Source organism: Coregonus clupeaformis, unplaced genomic scaffold (assembly GCF_020615455.1).
Source record: "Coregonus clupeaformis isolate EN_2021a unplaced genomic scaffold, ASM2061545v1 scaf0369, whole genome shotgun sequence".
NCBI classification, from domain to species: Eukaryota; Metazoa; Chordata; class Actinopteri; order Salmoniformes; family Salmonidae; genus Coregonus; species Coregonus clupeaformis.
In genome coordinates, this window is record NW_025533824.1 from 385,589 (window position 1) to 406,995 (window position 21,407).

General features: G+C 44.2%; 1 protein-coding gene across 2 annotated transcripts; it reads left to right on the forward strand.

The window, feature by feature from the left end:
• The first annotated feature begins 9,336 nt into the window (after positions 1–9,336).
• Positions 9,337–12,680, forward strand: LOC121558380. Of its 2 annotated transcripts, none has more exons than XR_005998520.2 (6): positions 9,337–9,531; positions 10,344–10,661; positions 10,927–11,259; positions 11,355–11,408; positions 11,581–11,672; positions 12,085–12,680. XR_005998520.2 is itself a non-coding variant. In XM_041871777.2 (6 exons), the coding sequence occupies exons 1-6, from the start codon at positions 9,444–9,446 to the stop codon at positions 12,207–12,209; spliced, it is 1,014 nt and encodes a 337-aa protein (XP_041727711.2). In that variant the 5' UTR covers positions 9,337–9,443; the 3' UTR covers positions 12,210–12,680. The 2 variants fall into 2 exon arrangements, 1 of the variants encoding a protein (XP_041727711.2); XM_041871777.2 differs by having other exon boundaries at positions 11,577–11,672.
• The last annotated feature ends 8,727 nt before the right edge of the window (positions 12,681–21,407 follow it).

Here is a 21,407-nt window from a genome sequence, read left to right on the forward strand (position 1 = left end):
AATAGGACAAGATCCCTGCGACTGACCTAGTCAGAGTGCTACAGAACACTGGTTAAAACGGTTAGCACGGAGCATCTGATGATTAACTGTCACGTTCTGTACTGACCTGCCACTAGTCACATGGTGTAAACAGGACAAATGCATCTGCAATCCTGTGACCCAAACCCCTCATTCCTGCATTTTACTAACATATCTATAGATGATGCTGGACTGTACAGGTGTTCAGTACAAATGAGTAAAGATAGACACTACATCATTAGCAAATCCATCGTTGTCATAGTAAATGTTAAGATCAACTTTCTTCATTTAATACAAACACTGTCCATCTATACCTTTTGATTACTGTACATGAGAATTCCATGCAGCTAAATTCAGTTCCTGATTTCCCAAGACAGCTATTCAAATTAGGTGTATGTCTTTCAGGTTTGAGTGTGTTTGTTTTAATTCACAGTTCCAGTGTCTGATGGCTGTTGGTGGAGAGCTCCCATCTCTGTCTCTGTCACTGTGTCCTGTGGGGTGAGCTTCAGGGTTGAGCCCAGAGTGTCCTGGTGCAGGGAAGATGGGGATACATGTTTACCCCTAAAGAGTCAGTCCAGACACACCCTCACCTGGAATCATACAGGTCTAGGGACAGGTGTGTCCTACCTGACCCTCCACAACATCATCCTGTCTGACTCAGGATACTACCATTGTTACGTCTCTCTTCCTGACTACTGTGATGTAGACACCAGATCCAGCCAACTGATGGGCCTTCATGTGACCAGTAGCTAAGTACAGTATGTAATCTTTTGTATTGCTGAAGTGTCCCACAGAAGGGTTATGCTTTGAGATGACTAGATATACTCAACCTGTTCTGGTCCCCCCCCCTCAATGGTGGAAAAAGTACCCAATTGTCATACTTGAGTAAAAGTATGGTACAGTAACTTAATAGAAAATGACTCAAGTAAAATTAAAGTCACCCAGTAAAATACAACTTGAGTAAAAGTCTAAAAGTATTTGGTTTAAAATATACTTAAGTATCAAAAGTCAATGTAATTGCTGTCACTGTGTTGTATTATCCCTCTTGCCTTGTCATCCCCTTGGTCTATAGGGAAATTGAGTCCTCCAGAGGGGAGTGCAGTGAAGCGTCCCAGAGTGGAGCCTGAGCAGAACATACCACCTGACACTGAGAGGGGTGCTACTGTTATTGTGTGTAGATATACTGCATTGTATTGGGTATATTCATTTGTTCTGATTTGTTTGTTTTCAGTGGGTCTTGCTGACATGTGTGTTGCTAATGAATCACCAGTCATTTTCATGGCATATTATGTACTTGGTTATTAAATGGCTTGCTTTAAAATACTCAAAACAGTGTAGTGTAAGGAGATGATTAGATAGTTGATAGAAATGTAGGCTTAGATGAGCTCAATGTCTTGTTTTAAACTTTGATGTATTTTTTACATTATTTTGTTGAAATAAAACATAAATGCAGACTACCATTGAAAAGTAACATCTCAGAGACATTGTCACGATTCGGCCTGTTGAATTCTCTTCATGTTAGTTTTCACGTGTTTTTATCAATTGTATAGCCAGAGTAGTTTATATGACAAGAGTCTAAATGCTATATCTGTGGGAATTACACTGAGATGGACTGGTTACAACAACAGACCTGGAGGAGAGTCAGAACAGAGCGGAACAGAGCAGGGGGAAGTTTGGGGTGGTTGTGGTAATACCATAAAACACAAGCCATTCTCTGTAGAGGCTGGTAGAGACAGCTCTTTCACTTTCACAGACCTGAATAGTCTTCTTATTGCCGATGTCTTTATGCTGTCCTGAATGAAAGCATGGTTATCCGTCCTTTAAACATTCATGTTTCCTTGAAACAAATACACTATATATACAAAGATATGTGGACACCCCTTCAAATTAGTGAATTCAGGTGTATAAAATCGAGCACACAGCCATGCAGTCTCCATAGACAAACATTGGCAGTAGAATGGCCTTACTGAAGAGCTCGGTGACTTTCAACGTGGCACCGTCACAGGATGCCACCGTTCCAACAAGTCAGTTCGTCAAATTCTTTGCCCTGCTAGAGCGGCCCGGTCAACTATAAGTGCTGTTTTTGTGAAGTGGAAACGTCTAAGAGCAACAACAGCTCAGCTGCGAGGTGGTAGGCCACACAAGCTCACAGAACGGGACCGCCGAGTACTGAAGCGCATAAAAATCGTCTGTCCTCGGGTTGCAACACTCATTGCCGAGTTCCAAAAAGCCTCTGGAGGCAACGTCAGCACAATAACTGTTCGTTGGTAGCTTCATGAAATGGGTTTCTATGACCGAGCAGCCACACACAAGTCTAAGATCACCATTCGCATTGCCAAGCGTCGGCTGGAGTGATGTTAAACTCGCAGACCATTGGACTCTGGAGAAGTGTAAACGCGTTCTCTGGGGTGATAAATCACGCTTCACCATCTGGAAGTCCGACGGACAAATCTGGGTTTGGCGGATGCAAGGAGAACGCTACCTACCCCAATGCATAGTGCCAACAGCAAAGTTTGGTGGAAGAGGAATAATGGTCTGGGGCTGTTTTTCATGGTTCGGGCTAGGCCCCTTAGTTCCAGTGAAGGGAAATCAACGCTACAGCATACAATTACATTCTAGACGATTCTGTGCTTCCAAGTTTGTGGCAACAGTTTGGGGAAGGCGCTTTCCATACAGTTCCATACAGAAATGGTTTGTCTAGATTGGTGTGGAAGAACTTGACTGGCCTACAAAGAGCCCTGACCTCAAACCCATCAAAAACCTTTGGGATAAATTTGGTCATGTAGTGTCTGTGAAAGTACCTGCTTTGGATATATTTTGTGTCCCTCATTTAATCAAGTATTTCCTTTATTTTGGCAGTTACCTGTATATTCCCTCTGTAAATGTTATATCCTCACAGTAAATCAGTTTTACTCCAGAGTTTTATGTTTTATATTCACTGTATTTATATTGTATATCCTGTATGTTGACTATGTTGACTTTGTGTCTGTGTTCTGTTTCTACATTGTCTATTGCTGGCAGCACCTATTCACTAGGGGCCCAATTCAGACCAGAGTTATGTAAGCCTAATTCCCTTTTATGCACTTTTCTCTCTACCCGTATTCTGACCTTGAACTTAGGCAAGACATAACACTATTCTATCGTTGTGGAGATCACAGAAATGGAGGCATGGCAGAGGTGTGTCTACAGATATTATATATACATTTGGCCTTTTATAAACATATTTCATGCAATTATATGTCACTTTACATGACTAGAGACTTTTGTCTTGATTCCATCAATAGCCTACATTAGGCCTAGGTGTCTGGAGACCAGGGCTTGGAACCTAAATTCATTTCCAATCGTTTAGTTCTGAACAGAACCATTATTTGTTTCATTCTGTTCCAACTGTTCCGACCACCAAAATAAAGTTCTGAACCGGTTCGAACCAAAACAAGTACAGATTTATATCGTCCCTTTTTAAACCTCTGAAATACTTTATATATTTTTTACATTTAGCTCAATATTAAATTACTTCACCAATCAGTGAGGATAGCTTCCTATGGAGCCGGTAAATTATTTAATCTGTATAGGAAAGTCGTTAGGAGCTAATGGTATTTTGCTGTAACCGCATGGTTTAATCATAATGAAAGACAAACACATATACTGTGCTGCCACTCACTATAGACAGATGAGACTGACATTTTGTGGGTGGGGTGAGAGTGAGAGAGGGTGGAGGAAGCTTGGCTTGAAACGCTGGGCTTCTTGTTATGACATGCATCATCTGAATTAGGCCCACAGAATTATACCTACGGAAGAGCGACTTCTATGGAGGAACGTTGAATCAAATCAAATCAAATCACATTTATTTATAAAGCCCTTTTTACATCAGCAGATGTCACAAAGTGATTATATGGAAACCAATCCTAAAACCCAAAACAGCAAGCAATGCAGATGTAGACGCATGTTGGCTAGGAAAAACTCCCTAGAAAGGTAGGAACCTAGGAAGAAACCTATAGGAACCAGGCTCTGAAGGGTGACCAGTCCTCTTCTTGCTGTGCTGGGTGGAGATTATAAGAGTACATGGCCATTAATGCCAGATCATTCTTCAAGATGTTCAAAAATTAATAGATGACCAGCAGGGTCAAATAATAATCACAGTGGTTGTAGAGGGTGCAACAGGTCAGCACATCAGGAGTAAATGTCAGTTGGCTTTTCTTAGCTGAGAGTTCAGAGGTCGAGACAGCAGGTGTGGTAGAGAGAGAGAGAGAGAGGAGATTAGAGGGAGTATACTTAAGTTCACACAGGACACCAGATAAAACAGGAGAATTTCACCAGATAGGACAGACTGACCCTAGCCCGGCACATAGACTATTGCAGCATGGTTACTGGAGGCTGAGACGGGGGGGTTGGGGGACACTCTGGCCCTGTCCGACGATACCCCCGGACAGGGTCAAGCAGGCAGGATATAACCCCACCCACTTTGCCAAAGCACAGCCCCCACACCACTAGAGGGATATCAACAGACCACCAACTTACTGCCCTGAGACAAGGCTGAGTATAGCCCATGAAAGATCTCCTCCACCGCATTAGCCCGAGGGGGCGCGATACCAGAAAAGGAAAATCACGTCAGCGACTCAACCCACTCAAGTCGAATATAGCGGAAAAAAAACCTGGCACGATGTGATGCACCCCTCCTAGGAATGGCATGGAAGAGCAATAGTAAGCCAGTGACTCAGCCCCCGTAGTAGGGTCAGAGGCAGAGAATCCCAGTTGAGAGGGGAGCCGGCTAGGCAAGGGCTTTGCACCCCTGAACTTCCAAGAGTTTAACGTTGGACCAGAGCAAACTTTAGCTAGCTACCTAGTGTCGTGGAAATTCTTACACAGGGACACTCAAAGTAAATCTTAAGAGGTAGCCTACACACACCCACACTGGCAAAGATTTCCAGCTTGCAGGCACACGCGGGGATAAGTTTCTGAGTGACAGAGTGAGGGCTTTGCATATGTGCTTTGTTATGATTTTTGTGGGACTGAAAGAAAATGTCCGGAACGTAAAATAATGTTTTTAACCGGTTCCCATGCTTTTAAAAACAATGGTTCTGTTCTGGAACAGTATAGATCACTTTATTTCTGGTTCTGATTCTGTTCCTCAAATTATTTTGTTCATTTCCGGTTTTCTGTTTTGTTCCCCTGGTAGAGACACACATACGTGGGGAAAAAAAATATTTAGTCAGCCACCAATTGTGCAAGTTCTCCCACTTAAAAAGATGAGAGAGGCCTGTAACTTTCATCATAGGCACACGTCAACTATGACAGACAAAATGAGATTTTTTTTCTCCAGAAAATCACATTGTAGGATTTTTAATGAATTTATTTGCAAATTATGGTGGAAAATAAGTATTTGGTCAATAACAAAAGTTTCTCAATACTTTGTTATATACCCTTTGTTGGCAATGACACAGGTCAAACGTTTTCTGTAAGTCTTCACAAGGTTTTCACACACTGTTGCTGGTATTTTGGCCCATTCCTCCATGCAGATCTCCTCTAGAGCAGTGATGTTTTGGGGCTGTCGCTGGGCAACACGGACTTTCAACTCCCCTCCAAATACTTTCTATGGGGTTGAGATCTGGAGACTGGCTAGGCCACTCCAGGACCTTGAAATGCTTCTTACGAAGCCACTCCTTCGTTGCCCGGGCGGTGTGTTTGGGATCATTGTCATGCTGAAAGACCCAGCCACGTTTCATCTTCAATGCCCTTGCTGATGGAAGGAGGTTTTCACTCAAAATCTCACGATACATGGCCCCATTCATTCTTTCCTTTACACGGATCAGTCGTCCTGGTCCCTTTGCAGAAAAACAGCCCCAAAGCATGATGTTTCCACCCCCATGCTTCACAGTAGGTATGGTGTTCTTTGGATGCAACTCAGCATTCTTTGTCCTCCAAACACGACGAGTTGAGTTTTTTACCAAAAAGTTCTATTTTGGTTTCATCTGACCATATGACATTCTCCCAATCCTGTTCTGGATCATCCAAATGCACTCTAGCAAACTTCAGACGGGCCTGGACATGTACTGGCTTAAGCAGGGGGACACGTCTGGCACTGCAGGATTTGAGTCCCTGGCGGCGTAGTGTGTTACTGATGGTAGGCTTTGTTACTTTGGTCCCAGCTCTCTGCAGGTCATTCACTAGGTCCCCCCGTGTGGTTCTGGGATTTTTGCTCACCGTTCTTGTGATCATTTTGACCCCACGGGGTGAGATCTTGCGTGGAGCCCCAGATCGAGGGAGATTATCAGTGGTCTTGTATGTCTTCCATTTCCTAATAATTGCTCCCACAGTTGATTTCTTCAAATCAAGCTGCTTATCTATTGCAGATTCAGTCTTCCCAGCCTGGTGCAGGTCTACAATTTTGTTTCTGGTGTCCTTTGACAGCTCTTTGGTCTTGGCCATAGTGGAGTTTGGAGTGTGACTGTTTGAGGTTGTGGACAGGTGTCTTTTATACTGATAACAAGTTCAAACAGGTGCCATTAATACAGGTAACAAGTGGAGGACAGAGGAGCCTCTTAAAGAAGAAGTTACAGGTCTGTGAGAGCCAGAAATCTTGCTTGTTTGTAGGTGACCAAATACTTATTTTCCACCATAATTTGCAAATAAATTCATTAAAAATCCTACAATGTGATTTTCTGGATATTTTTTCTCAATTTGTCTGTCATAGTTGACGTGTACCTATGATGAAAATTACAGGCCTCTCTCATCTTTTTAAGTGGGAGAACTTGCACAATTGGTGGCTGACTAAATACTTTTTTTTCCCCACTGTATTGTACAATATGAAAAGGAAATTATACATTTACATTTACATTTTCGTCATTTAGCAGACGCTCTTATCCAGAGTGACTTACAAATTGGTGCATTCACCTTATGATAGCCAGTTGGACAACCACTTTACAAATGTATTTATTTTATTTTATTTGTATATATATATATATTTATTTTTTATTTTTTATTTTTTTGGCGGGGTGGGGTAAGGGGGGGTAGAAGGATTACTTTATCCTATCCCAGGTATTCCTTAAAGAGGTGGGGTTTCAAGTGTCTCCGGAAGGTGGTGAGTGACTCCGCTGTCCTGGCGTCTTGAGGGAGCTTGTTCCACCATTGGGGTGCCAGAGCAGCGAACAGTTTTGACTGGGCTGAGCGGGAACTGTGCTTCCGCAGAGGTAGGGGGGCCAGCAGGCCGGAGGTGGATGAACGCAATGCACTCGTTTGGGTGTAGGGACTGATCAGAGCCTGAAGGTACGGAGGTGCCGTTCCCCTCACAGCTCCGTAGGCAAGCACCATGGTCTTGTAGCAGATGCGAGCTTCAACTGGAAGCCAGTGGAGTGTGCGGAGGAGCGGGGTGACATGAGAGAACTTGGGAAGGTTGAACACCAGACGGGCTGCAGCGTTCTGGATGAGTTGTAGGGGTTTGTAGGTTTTTTGAGAAGGGGTGCAACTCTCGCTCTCTTGAAGACGGAAGGGACATAGCCAGCGGTCAAGGATGAATTGATGAGCGAGATGAGGTAAGGGAGAAGGTCTCCGGAAATGGTCTGGAGAAGAGAGGAGGGGATAGGGTCAAACGGGCAGGTTGTTGGGCGGCCGGCCGTCACAAGTCGCAGGATTTCATCTGGAGAGAGAGGGGAGAAAGAAGTCAAAGCATAGGGTAGGGCAATGTGAGCAGGACCAGCGGTGTCATTTGATTTAACAAACGAGGATCGGATGTCGTCAACCTTATTTTCAAAATGGTTGACGAAGTCATCCACAGAGAGGGAGGAGGGGGGAGGATTCAGCAGGGAGGAGAAGGTGGCAAAGAGCTTCCTAGGGTTAGAGGCAGATGCTTCGAATTTAGAGTGGTAGAAAGTGGCTTTAGCAGCAGAAACAGAGGAAGAAAATGTAGAGAGGAGGGAGTGAAAAGATACCAGGTCCGCAGGGAGTCTAGTTTTCCTCCATTTCCGCTCGGCTGCCCGGAGCCCTGTTCTGTGAGCTCGCAATGAGTCGTCAAGCCACGGAGCAGGAGGGGAGGACCGAGCCGGCTGGGAGGATAGTCCTAAAAAAGCTTTCCAGTTTAACTGACTCACCCAAAGATGCGCAGCTCACTTGCCAGCGATGGCCGATGCACTCATGCCAAAAGCCTACCTCTCTCTTGTTTTATTTTGCAAAACAATGTTCGCTCAATAGGCCTATTTGGAAGTTGATAAATATTTTGGTAACCTACAGCAGACAGATTACTTTTCTCTTTTCAGCAGGAGCCATTTGCTTTCCAACCTGTGTTTTCCCGCGATTGTATTTGAAATATTACGATAGGCCTGTTTTGTCTGACAGATTTGCCGCACGTTCCCGACTGTAAGTAGGTTATGCCTTGTTATTGGGCTACACACAATCCACAGCTAGGCTAAATACACTTTAAATAATACATCATATAATACACTCATACACTCATCAACACACTCCCAAACACACATACACACACACACTCGCACCATGTATATATGTGTGTGTGTGTGTGTGTGTGTGTGTGTGTGTGTTTGTGTGTGTTTGGGAGTGTGTTGATGAGTGTATGAGTGTATTATATGATGTATTATTGAAAGTGTATTTACAGTGTGCTCAATTTCTACTAAAAAGATGATGTGTTTGATTTGGGACAAAATCTGATCTTGATACTGTACTTCAATATGTACAATGTATTATTATCTGTAGGCTTAGTAGACAACAGAAAGACTTGACTCTATATCCAAATCACATGAAATACATGTACTTATTTCAAGAGGTGTAGGGTCTTTTCAGAGTAGGCCAACAGTAATGTTTGAATACATTGGCAGACCCAGTTTACGTGGACTCCTATTTATCTGTACCCATCTCAACAATATCATGATCAAAGAACAATGCAGGTAAGACCAGAGCCATTACACAGGTTTAGATGCTGGCAGCAGACATACGCTTCATAAAAAACATAGCTGTCACGATCGTCGGATACAGAGGACCAAGGCGCAGCGTGGAAGGTGAACATATTTATTAAATAATGATTACACAAACAAAAACAACAAATCGATACGTGACGTCCAAAGGTGCAAAACCTACACAGGAACAAGATCCCACAAACACTGTGGGAAAACTGTCTGCTTAAGTATGGTTCCCAATCAGAGACAACAAGCAACAGCTGATACACGCTGCCTCTGATTGAGAACCACACTGGCCAACATAGAACTACAAAACTAGAACGAAAAACAAATGAAAACTCACACCCTGGCTCAACATACTAGAGTCCCCAGAGCCAGGGCGTGACAATAGCGGAAGTAGTGGTAGCGGAAGAAGCCCACAGCTAAAAAAACAGTAAAACAGTGCCTTATGTTGCATTAGACAAGAAGAGTATTAGTATAGTTCAATGTGTATTATCAGTGAACTAAAGACTCAATGCTCAAATGAAGAGAATGGAAACATATAAGTTTAACAATGGAGGGAAAGGCTTGGTTGGCTTCATCCTTCTGCTGTTGGCAAAACAACTTCAAGGTACAGACTACAACCTTTTCATTCAAATTAGGTGGAATATTTTATTAAAGCATGAATTCACTTTTCAATGTTTTTAAAATAACCGGTGGTGTAAAGTACTTGAGTGAAAACACTTTATCTGGGGTATCTATACTTTACTATTTCAATTTTTGACAACTTTTACTTTTACTCCATTACATTCCTAAAGAAAATAATATACTTTTTACACCATACATTTTCCCTGACACCCAAAAGTATTCATTACATTTAGAATGCTTAGCAGGACAGGAAAATGGTCCAATTCACACTCTTATCAAGAGAACATCCCTGGTCATTCCTACTGCCTCTGATCTGGCGGACTCACTAAACACAAATGCTTCATTTGGAAATGATGTCTGAGTGTTGGAGTGTGCTCCTGGCTATCCGTAAATAATAAAATAAACAAGACAATTGTGCCGTTTGGTTTGCTTAATATAAGCAATTTGAAATGATTTATACTTTTACATTTACTTTTGAAACTTGATTATTTTAAAAACCAAATACTTTTAGACTTTTACTTAATTGGGTACTTTTTCCAACACTGAAAATAACATTATTCTCTGATCATGAGCAGATGCTACTTTGAGCACCATGTTATATGCAAATTACCAAAGATTTTGTTAATGATTCTGATGATTCATTATGTAATGTAGTAACTGCCTGGTGTAGGCTATGCTATGTTTACTGTACAGTAATGTAATGTCAAATTTGATGTTTTGAGAATACTCTAAAACATTTGTTGTTACGGAATCCAATATTTTGTTGTGGCGTTTCATAATATTTTTCTCCAACAGGGCAAGGTCCCATCTGTGATAATGAGATTAGAGTGTCTCGGAACACTGTGGTTCAAGCACTTATCATGGAGAATCTGATGATCACCTGTGATGTCACATTCTGTACTGACCCACCACAAGTCACATGGTGTAAACTGGACGAACACATCTGCAATCCTGTGATCCAAACCACTCACATCCAAACCCAGTGGAAATCCTTAACAAGTAACTCTGGAATTTCAGTTCTGACATTTTCTGAAGTTTCTATGGATGATGCTGGACTGTACAGGTGTACAATGCCCAGTATGGTGAGCCATTCCATTGCTGTCATAGTCAATGGTGAGATAAGCTTTCTTTATTCAAACTCAGCAATATTTGTCTCTGCTTATGTATCTCTAATAATTTACAGACTGTGCCATGTCTTTAGTGAGATTTGATTCTATCCATTTCATTGTCAATGGTAAGGTTCATGCAATGCCATCGTTGTAATTCATCCATTTCCATGTTGTTTCACAGGCATCATTTGAAAATATCTCATTTGTTGATCATATGCATTTTTATTTTGATAAACCCTGTGTTTGAGGTTGTTTGTTTTAATTCACAGATATTACATGTAAAACAGAGGTTTCTCTGTCTGATGACTGTTGGTGGAGAGCTCCCATCTCTGTCTCTGTCACTGTGTCCTGTGGGGTGAGCTTCAGGGTTGAGCCCAGAATGTCCTGGTGCAGGGAAGATGGGGATACATGTTTACCCCTAAAGAGTCAGTCCAGACACACCCTCACCTGGAATCATACAGGTCCAGGGACAGGTGTGTCCTACCTGACCCTCCACAACATCACCCTGTCTGACTCAGGATACTACCATTGTTACGTCTCTCTCCCTGACTACTGTGGTCCAAACACCAGAATCAGCCGGCCTCTGAAGCTTAATGTAACCAGTAAGTATGTTAACTTTCTATTGCTGAAGTGTCCCACTGAAGGGTTATGCTTTTAGATGACTAGACTCAACCTGTTCTGGTCCCCTCCCCCTCAGGAAGTGGTGAAGTGTTTGAACACTGTGGAGAAGATGATCATCCTGTCATCCTGGGTAAAGTCTTACTCTCTTCACACAGTCAACACATCATCAACTGCAGCTATTTATTTAATAGGAAATGTATGAGATCCAGTTGCCGGTGATTTTAGATATTCATGACTGTTTTCCTCATGAAAACATTTTACCCTATGGCTTAGTTTTGTCTTTTTGCTGTTTAATCAGACAGTCTCAATTTCGTCGATGACTTCACCATCCTGTTTATGATTGCCACCTTGGTTGTCATGACGCTGATCCTGTGTTGGTTTCTGAAAGCCAGAGGTATGGTTCTCTAGTATACACCACAGCATCACTAAAGAAAACACCACAAGTACCTTGTCTATTCTAGACTCTTGTTACATGAGTTTTCCAGGCCACTATGACATTTTACATTTTAGTAATTTAGCAGACGGTCTTATCCAGAGCGACTTACAGTTAGTGAGTGCATACATTATTAATTTTTTCATACTGGCCCCCCGTGGGAATCGAACCCACAACCCTGGCGTTGCATGCTCTACCAACTGAGCTACACGGGGCCTATCACTTATCGTCATACCCCCTTACTTTATGAGAAAGGTCAGGGCTATAACTGAAACCACAGGTCTTACATGTTGATGCCTTGCTGTAAATATTATTCTGATACAGTCACTGTGTAATATTATCCCTCTTGCCTTGTCATCCCCTTGGTCTATAGGGAAATGTAGTCCTCCAGAGGGGAATGAAGTGGAGCTTCCCAGAGTGGAGCCTGAGCAGAACATACCACCTGACACTGAGAGGGGTGCAGAAGACCCTGATGAGGTTTATGATGACTGTGTGTGATATACTGAAGATATACTGCATTGCATTGGGTTTATGCTATAGCAGACCATTCATTCATTTGTTCTGTTTTGTTTCAATGTCAATGTCTTGTTTTGAACTTTAATGTATTTTTTACATAATTTTGTTGAATTAAAAACTAAATGTGTACTACCATTGAAAAGTACCATCTCAGAGACATTATCATGATTCGGCCTGTTGAAACCTCTCCATGTTAGTTTTCATCAATTGTATTATAGCCAAAGTAGTTTATAGGATGAGTCTAAATCACATGTCAAACTCATTCCACAGAGGGCCGAGAGTTTGCGGGTTTTCACTCCTCCCTTGTACTTGATTGATGAATTAAGGTCACTGATTACTAAGGAACTCCCCTAACCTGGTTGTCCAGGTCTTAAAGGGCAATTCCTCCACTTTTCAACCTCATATTTATTACCTCCAGCACCATACCAGTCCACATCACCAACGAACTATCATGGTCCAAACACACCAAGACAGTCGTGAAGAGGGCACGACAAAGCCTATTCCCCCTCAGGAGACTAAAAAGATTTGGCATGGGTCCTCAGATCCTCAAAAAATTCTACAGCTGCACCATCGAGAGCATCCTGACTGGTTGCATCACCGCCTGGTATGGCAACTGCTTGGCCTCTGACCGCAAGGCACTACAGAGGGTAGTGCGTACGGCCCAGTACATCACTGGGGCAAAGCTCCCTGCCATCCAGGACCTCTATACCAGGCGGTGTCAGAGGAAGGCCCTCAAAATTGTCAAAGACTCCAGCCACCCTAGTCATAGACTGTTCTCTCTGCTACCGCACGGCAAGCGGTACCGGAGTGCCAAGTCTAGGTCCAAAAGACTTCTCAACAGCTTCTACCCCCAAGCCATAAGACTCCTGAACAGCTAATCATGGCTACCCGGACTATTTGCACTGCCCCCACCCCATCCTTTTTACGCTGCTGCTACTCTGTTAAGTATTTATGCATAGTCACTTTAACTCTACCCACATGTACATATTACCTCAACTACCTCAACTAGCCGGTGCCCCCCGCACATTGACTCTGCAACGGTACCCCCTGTATATATAGCCTCCCTACTGTCACTTTATTTTACTGTATATATAGCCTCCCTACTGTCACTTTATTTTACTTCTGCTCTTTTTTTCTCAACACTTTTTTTGTTGTTGTTTTATTCTTACTTTTTTTGTTTAAAATAAATGCACTGTTGGTTAAGGGCTGTAAGTAAGCATTTCACTGTAATGTCTGCACCTGTTGTATTCGGCGCATGTGACCAATAAAATTTGATTTGATTTGATTTTTTTGATTTGATTTGATACCAGTGTCTACATATGTGAAAACAGAGCGTTTCTATGATCTGTGGTTAATAAGATAAGAAGAAAGCTCCTAAAAAATGCTTCTCTGTGACATCACAGGGTAGGATTAAAAGTACAAAAAACTGTGATTTTCATAACGTGCAACGTGTTTCTAGCCTGAGGGAGGGTATTTTCTTGCCCCCCACGTCACCACGAATCTCATAATATTAGAAAATCAGTTTTTAAACTTTTCATGATCTCATCGGGTAGATCTTTTTAACTTTATATTTGTTTCTACAAAACATAGTTCTGTTCTGTTTGTTTTCAGTGGCAACCCCCAAGATGGCGTAGTAGTGCAGTTGTGTTTTTATCGTATGTCTGTAAATAGCCTGTAAATACCCTATTTTTCTGTATTTTTCGTACATATTTCCCTATCAGACTTTTCATCCTTCTACAAAATATACTTTCCTGCAACCCGCCTCACTCAATGTGGAACGGATTCTATTATTGACTTACCTTTATCTAGAATCTAGAATCTCCAGTTGAAACTAGCTAGCCAGCTAGCCAGCTAACTAGCTACTTGCTATTAGCCACAGCTAGCGGTATTTCACCCAGAACATTGGATTTTTTTCTGCGGGATTAATTTTAATCACTGGACATTAATCACCGGATATTCGGCCAGTCTGCACAGCGCGTTATCGACCCAGAACATATCAGTTTTTCCGCCGGAATCACTGAATCACTGGACCTTTAACTCCGGATTCATCGCTACCAGCTAGCTACAACAAAACGGACGCTGTGGTCTGGCTAATCATCCTGAGCTAGGCCCATCTTCTGGCTATCTACCTCTCTGTCAACCGGACGGGACCACCTAGTGTTGACACAGAGCCCCGCCAATCCTACACGACTGGTCTGCCGACGAAATCGTCTGATGTGGTTACGACGTTAACCACGAAGATTCCATCCATCTGCTAGCCCCGGCCCGCTAGCACACGCTAGCCGTGGCCTCTTACTCACTAGTGCTTTACCACCGGACCTTATGATAACTCAGCTATACAGCTGATGTCTGCTGGACTGTTCCTTTTTACGGTACTACATCCTGTTTATGTTTAGCCTCAGCCCAAACATGGTTAGTTTATTGTTGTTTCGGTTATTTCTAATTGTACTATATCACTGTAGACCCCCAGCCTAGCTAAACCTGCCTTAGATAGCTCCTTTGCCCCTCCCCCTATACACGCGGAGACCGACTCAATTGATGCCTCCAGCGATGCTATCTCTTTCATTGTTACCCAACGCTTAGGTTTACCTCCACTTTACTCATATCCTTCCATATCCTTGTCTGTACATAATGCCCTGAATATTTTCTATAACACCCGGAAATCTGCCCCCTTTATTCTATGTACCCAACGCACTAGAAGACCAGTTCTTAAAGCCTTTAGCCGTATCCTTATTCTAGTCCTCCTCTGTTCCTCTGGTGATGTAGAGGCTAACCCAGGCCCTGCAGCCCTCAGTATCACTCCTACTCCCCAGGCGCTATCATTTGATCAATCAATCAATCAATTTTATTTTATATAGCCCTTCTTACATCAGCTAATATCTCGAAGTGCTGTACAGAAACCCAGCCTAAAACCCCAAACAGCTAGTAATGCAGGTGTAGAAGCACGGTGGCTAGGAAAAACTCCCTAGAAAGGCGAAAACCTAGGAAGAAACCTAGAGAGGAACCAGGCTATGAGGGGTGGCCAGTCCTCTTCTGGCTGTGCCGGGTGAAGATTATAACAGAACCATGCCAAGATGTTCAAAAATGTTCATAAGTGACAAGCATGGTCACTTTCCGTTCACCTTCACACTCCTGGGCCAGACTACACTCAATCATATGACCTACTGAAGAGATAAGTCTTCAGTAAAGACTTAAAGGTTGAGACCGAGTCTGCGTCTCTCACATGGGTAGGCAGACTGTTCCATAAAAATGGAGATCTATAGGAGAAAGCCCTGCCTCCCGCTGTTTGCTTAGAAATTCTAGGGACAATTAGGAGGCCTGCGTCTTGTGACCGTAGCGTACGTATTGGTATGTACGGCAGGACCAACTCGGAAAGATAGGTAGGAGCAAGCCCATGTAACGCTTTATAGGTTAACAGTAAAACCTTGAAATCAGCCCTTGCCTTAACAGATGACTTCTGTAATCGCAAAAGTCTTGGTTTCTTGCACATAAATATCAGAAGTCTACTTCCTAAGTTTGAGTTATTCACTGCGTTAGCACACTCTGCCAACCCTGATGTTCTAGCAGTGTCTGAATCCTGGCTCAGGAAGGCCACCAAAAATTCTGAAATTTCCATCCCCAACTATAACATTTTCCGTCTAGATAGAACTGCCAAAGGGGGTGGAGTTGCAATCTACTGTAGAGATAGCCTGCAGAGCTCTATCATACTATCCAGGTCTGTGCCCAAACAGTTTGAGCTTCTACTTCTAAAAATCCACCTTTCCAGAAATAAGTCTCTCACTGTTGCCGCTTGCTACAGACCCCCCTCAGCCCCCAGCTTTGCCCTGGACACCATATGTGAATTGATTGCCCCCCATTTATCCTCAGAGTTTGTACTGCTTGGTGACCTAAATTGGGATATGCTTAATACCCCAGCCATCCTACAATCCAAGCTAGATGCCCTCAACCTCACGCAAATTATCAACGAACCTACCAGGTACAAACCTAAATCCGTAAACATGGGTACCCTCATAGATATCATCCTGACTAACATACCCTCTAAATACACCTCAGCTGTCTTCAACCAGGATCTCAGCGATCACTGCCTTATTGCCTGCGTCCGTAACGGGTCCGCGGTCAAACGACCACCCCTCATCACTGTCAAACGCTCCCTAAAACACTTTAGCGAGCAGGCCTTCCTAATTGACCTGGCCCAGGTATCCTGGATGGATATAGATCTCATTCCGTCAGTAGAGGATGCCTGGTTGTTCCTTAAAAGTAATTTCCTCTCAATCTTAAATAAACATGCCCCATTCAAAAAATACAGAACTAAGAACCGATATAGCCCCTGGTTCTCCTCAGACTTGACTGCCCTTGACCAGCACAAAAACATCCTGTGGCGTACAGCATTAGCATCAAATAGCCCCCGCGATATGCAACTTTTCAGGGAAGTTAGGAACCAATATACACAAGCAGTCAGGAAAGCAAAGGCTAACTTTTTCAAACAGAAATTTGCTTCCTGTAGCACTAACTCCAAAAAGTTTTGGGACACTGTAAAGTCCATGGAGAATAAGAGCACTTCCTCCCAGCTGCCCACTGCACTGAGGCTAGGAAACACTATCACCACCGATAAATCTACAATAATCGAGAATTTCAACAAGCATTTTGCTACAGCTGGCCATGCTTTCCATCTGGCTACCACTAACCCGGCCACCAACTCTGCACCCTCTGCTGCATCTTGCCCATGCCCCCCCGCTTCTCCTTCACACAAATTCAGACAGCTGATGTTTTGAAAGCGCTGCAAAATCTGGACCCCTACAAATCAGCTGGGCTAGACAATCTGGACCCTTTCTTTCTAAAACTAGCCGCGAAATTGTCACAACCCCTATTACTAGTCTGTTCAACCTCTCTTTCATAACGTCTGAGATCCCCAGAGATTGGAAAGCTGCCGCGGTCATCCCCCCTCTTCAAAGGGGGTGACACTCTAGATCCAAACTGCTACAGACCTATATCCATCCTGCCCTGCCTTTCGAAAGTATTTGAAAGCCAAGTTAACAAACAGATCACCGACCATTTCGAATACCACCGTACCTTCTCCGCTATGCAATCCGGTTTCCGAGCTGGTCACGGGTGCACTTCAGCCACGCTCAAGGTCCTAAACGATATTATAACCGCGATTGATAATAGACAGTACTGTGCAGCCATCTTCATCGACCTGGCCAAGGCTTTCGACTCTGTCAACCACCGCATTCTTATTGGCAGACTAAATAGCCTTGGTTTCTCAAATGACTGCCTCGCCTGGTTCACCAACTACTTCTCAGATAGAGTTCAGTGTGTCAAATCGGAGGGCCTGTTGTCTGGACCTATGGCAGTCTCTATGGGGGTACCACAGGGTTCAATTCTTGGGCCGACACTTTTCTCCGTGTATATCAATGATGTCGCTCTTGCTGCTGGTGACTCTCAGATCCACCTCTACGCAGACGACACCATTTTGTATACATCTGGCCCTTCATTGGACACTGTGTTAACAAACCTCCAAACGAGCTTCAATGCCATACAACAATCCTTCAGTAGCCTCCAACTGCTCTTAAACACTAGTAAAACTAAATGCATGCTTTTTCAATCGAACGCTGCTGGCACCCGCCCACCCGACTAGAATCACCACTCTGACGGGTCTGACCTAGAGTATGTGGACAACTACAAATACCTAGGTGTCTGGTTAGACTGTAAACTCAACTTCCAGACTCACATAAAGAATCTCCAATCCAAAGTTAAATCTAGAATCGGCTTCCTATTTCGCAACAAAGCCTCCTTCACTCATGCTGCCAAACATGCCCTCGTAAAACTGACTATCCTACCGATCCTTGACTTCGGCGATGTCATTTACAAAATAGCCTCCAACACTCTACTCAGCAAATTGGATGTAGTCTATCACAGTGCCATCCGTTTTGTCTCCAAAGCCCCATACACTACCCACCACTGTGACCTGTACGCTCTTGTTGGCTGGTCCTCACTACATGTTCGGTCGTCAAACCCACTGGCTCCAGGCCATCTATAAATCACTGCTAGGCAAATCCCCGCCTTATCTTAGCTCATTGGTCACCATAGCAGCACCCACCCGTAGTCTGCGCTCCAGCAGGTATATCTCACTGGTCATTCCCAAAGCCAACACCTCCTTTGGCCGCCATTCCTTCCAGTTCTCTGCTGCCAATGACTGGAACGAATTGCAAAAATCTCTGAAGCTGGAGACTCTTATCTCCCTCAATAACTTTAAGCATCAGTTGTCAGAGCACCTTACCGATCACTGCACCTGTACACAGCCCATCTGAAATTAGCCCACCCAACTACCTCATCCCTATATTGTTATTTATTTTGCTCTTTTGCACCCCAGTATCTCTATTTGCACATAATCTCTTGCACATCTAGCATTCCAGTGTTAATACTATTGTAATTATTCTGCACTATAGCCTATTTATTGCCTTACCTCCATAACTTGCTACATTTGCACACACTGTATATATATTTTCTGTTGTATTTTTGACTTTATGTTTTTTACCCCATATGTAACTCTGTGTTGTTTTTATTGCACTGCTTTGCTTTATCTTGGCCAGGTCGCAGTTGTAAATGAGAACCTGTTCTCAACTGGCTTACCTGGTTAAATAAAGGTGAAATAAAAAAAATAAAAAAAAGTGGGTCTTGCTGACATGTGTGTTTCTAATGAATGACCAGTCATCATTATCATAAACCCCAAGCCATTCTCTGTAGAGGCAGGTAGAGACGGCTCTTTCACTTTAGAACCCAGGGTTTTTCCTGGTGAGATTACAGAGCCAAAACTCCTTGTCCTGGTAGTGAAGTCTGCATAAGAAAGTACAGTGAGAGTGGATGAGTCAGCAGCAGTATTTATTTATGAGGAACCACAACCACCAGATGGTGGATAAATGAAGATGTCTTACAGTTCCGGTCTGCTTAAGGGTTGGCTCTCCAATAGGAACCAATGAGATAGCAGCTGGGTCTGGTCTGCTTAGTTCTGTATATGAACCAGAAAAAAATGAGGGAGTGGGATGTTTCGCTTCCTCTTCCGTCTCTGGTGTAAGTTACAGAGAGCCCCTGGCTCAGTCAATGACAGAGGGGATTTAAGACGGTGGGTGTCAAACAGTGGCGGTAGGTGCCGTTTAAGATGAGGGAGGATGATTATTTTTTTATGAACATTACCTTATTTCTATTACAGCATATTGGATGACTGCCATTCATATTTCATTCATATTTCATATTCCATATTCGACTTTAGATCAGCTGGCTAACTACCCTAAATATTCTGAAACAACATATTTCCTAGCCTGGTCCTAAATCTGTTTGTGCTCTGGCCAACTCCATTGCTCATTGTCAAGCCAAACATATTTGGTATAACAATGAGTGACAATGTCACGGCTTCCTCCGAAGCTGCCTCCTCTCCTTGTACGGGCAGGCTTCAGCGTTCGTCGTCACCGGCCTTCTAGCCACTGCCGCTCCTCTTCTCATCATTCCATTTGTTTTGTCTTGTTTTTTAAACACACCTGGTTCATATCCCCTCATCAGTCCCTGTATAAGTATTCCCTCTGCCCCCCATGTCTTTGTGTGTGATTGTTTCCATGTGGAGGTGTCGATGGCTCGGTGGAGCATTATGTACTTTATCGCCGGGATATTCACCAGTGTGTTTTGTTTTCACCAGTGCGCTGTTAAGTCACACTATAGTTGTTTTACGCATTGCTGCGAATCGCTGTATTGGCCGAATAAACCATTATTCTATGATTTACACCTCCTGCGCCTGACTCCTTCCAAATCACCCGCTACAGAATCACACACCCAACACCATGGAGTCAGCAGGAGCGGGGAATATGCCTGGAGTCTTTGAGCGTGTCCGAGAGCATTCCAACATGTTAGCCAGCTTGCGCAAAGCGATGGACCGGGATCTCCAGGCCGTCCAGCGCCTGGAGAGGAGAGGAACCGACCCTGTGGAACCAGCCGAGCGACCGGATCCAGCCACCCACACCCCAGCACCCATAGGTATTCACCTGTCTCGACCAAGGGAATACAACGGGTTTCCTCCTGCAGCTGAACCTCTATTTCACCACCATCAGCCCTGCTCCATCGGATCGGGAGAAGGTGTCCGCCCTCGTCTCCTGCCTCTCGGGGAAAGCCCTGGAGTGGGCCAATGCGGTCTGGAGTGAAGGAGTAGACGTGTTGAACAACTACGGAGAGTTTGCTCGCCTCTTCCGGGCAGTCTTCGATCATCCCCCTGAAGGACGAGAGGCGGGTGAGCGTCTGGTCCATCTGAGGCAGGGTACGAGGAACGCGCAAGACTTTGCCTCAGAGTTTAGAACTCTAGCGGCTAGGTCCGGGTGGAACGAGTGGGCCCTCATCGACCACTTCCGATGCCGCCTGCGTGAGGACGTCCGAAGGGAGCTAGCCTGCCTTGGATACCACGTTGACCTTCATGGACATGGCCATCCGGTTGGACAACCTGCTGGCTTCGAGAGGACGTCCTGGAAGGGCCCTGCCCATTTCACCCCCCTTCAACCCAGATCACATTCCGATGGAGCTGGGTGGTGCAGCGATCCGGGAGAACGGAGGACGACAGATCCAGTGTCACTCTTGTGGCAAGAGAGGACATTCTTCTACACAATGTCATCAGAGTTCTTCTGGTTCTGGAGGCGGCAGGCAGGGCACTCTCGCATCACCCCAGGTAGCGCAAACCCACACTCGTTCAGAGCCCTCTGCTGTGCATTTCACCATCCATGTCAACTTCCCTGATTACACGGTAGTTCCCCAGTGTAAGGCGCTGGTAGATTCAGGCGCAGCTGGGACAGGTCTTTAGCTCTTAGTCTACGTATTACATTGGTTCCCCTGTCCATTTCATTGCCCTTCAAAGCACTTGACAGTCGACCATTAGGGTCAGATTATGTTAGGGAGGTTACAGCACCAGTCACTATGATTACGCAGGAGACCCATAGGGAGCAAATCACCTTTCATATTATTGAAGGCCCAACACAACACATCCCCTGATTACCCTGTTGTGTTGGGCCTTCCCTGGCTAGCACTACACGACCCCACCTTTTCATGGCCGCAGAGGGTTCTCACGAGGTGGTCGCGAGAGTGTCAGGGTAGGTGTCTAGCTGTTTCCGTTGGTGCGACCACGGTGGAAAGTCCAGACACTACCGCCAC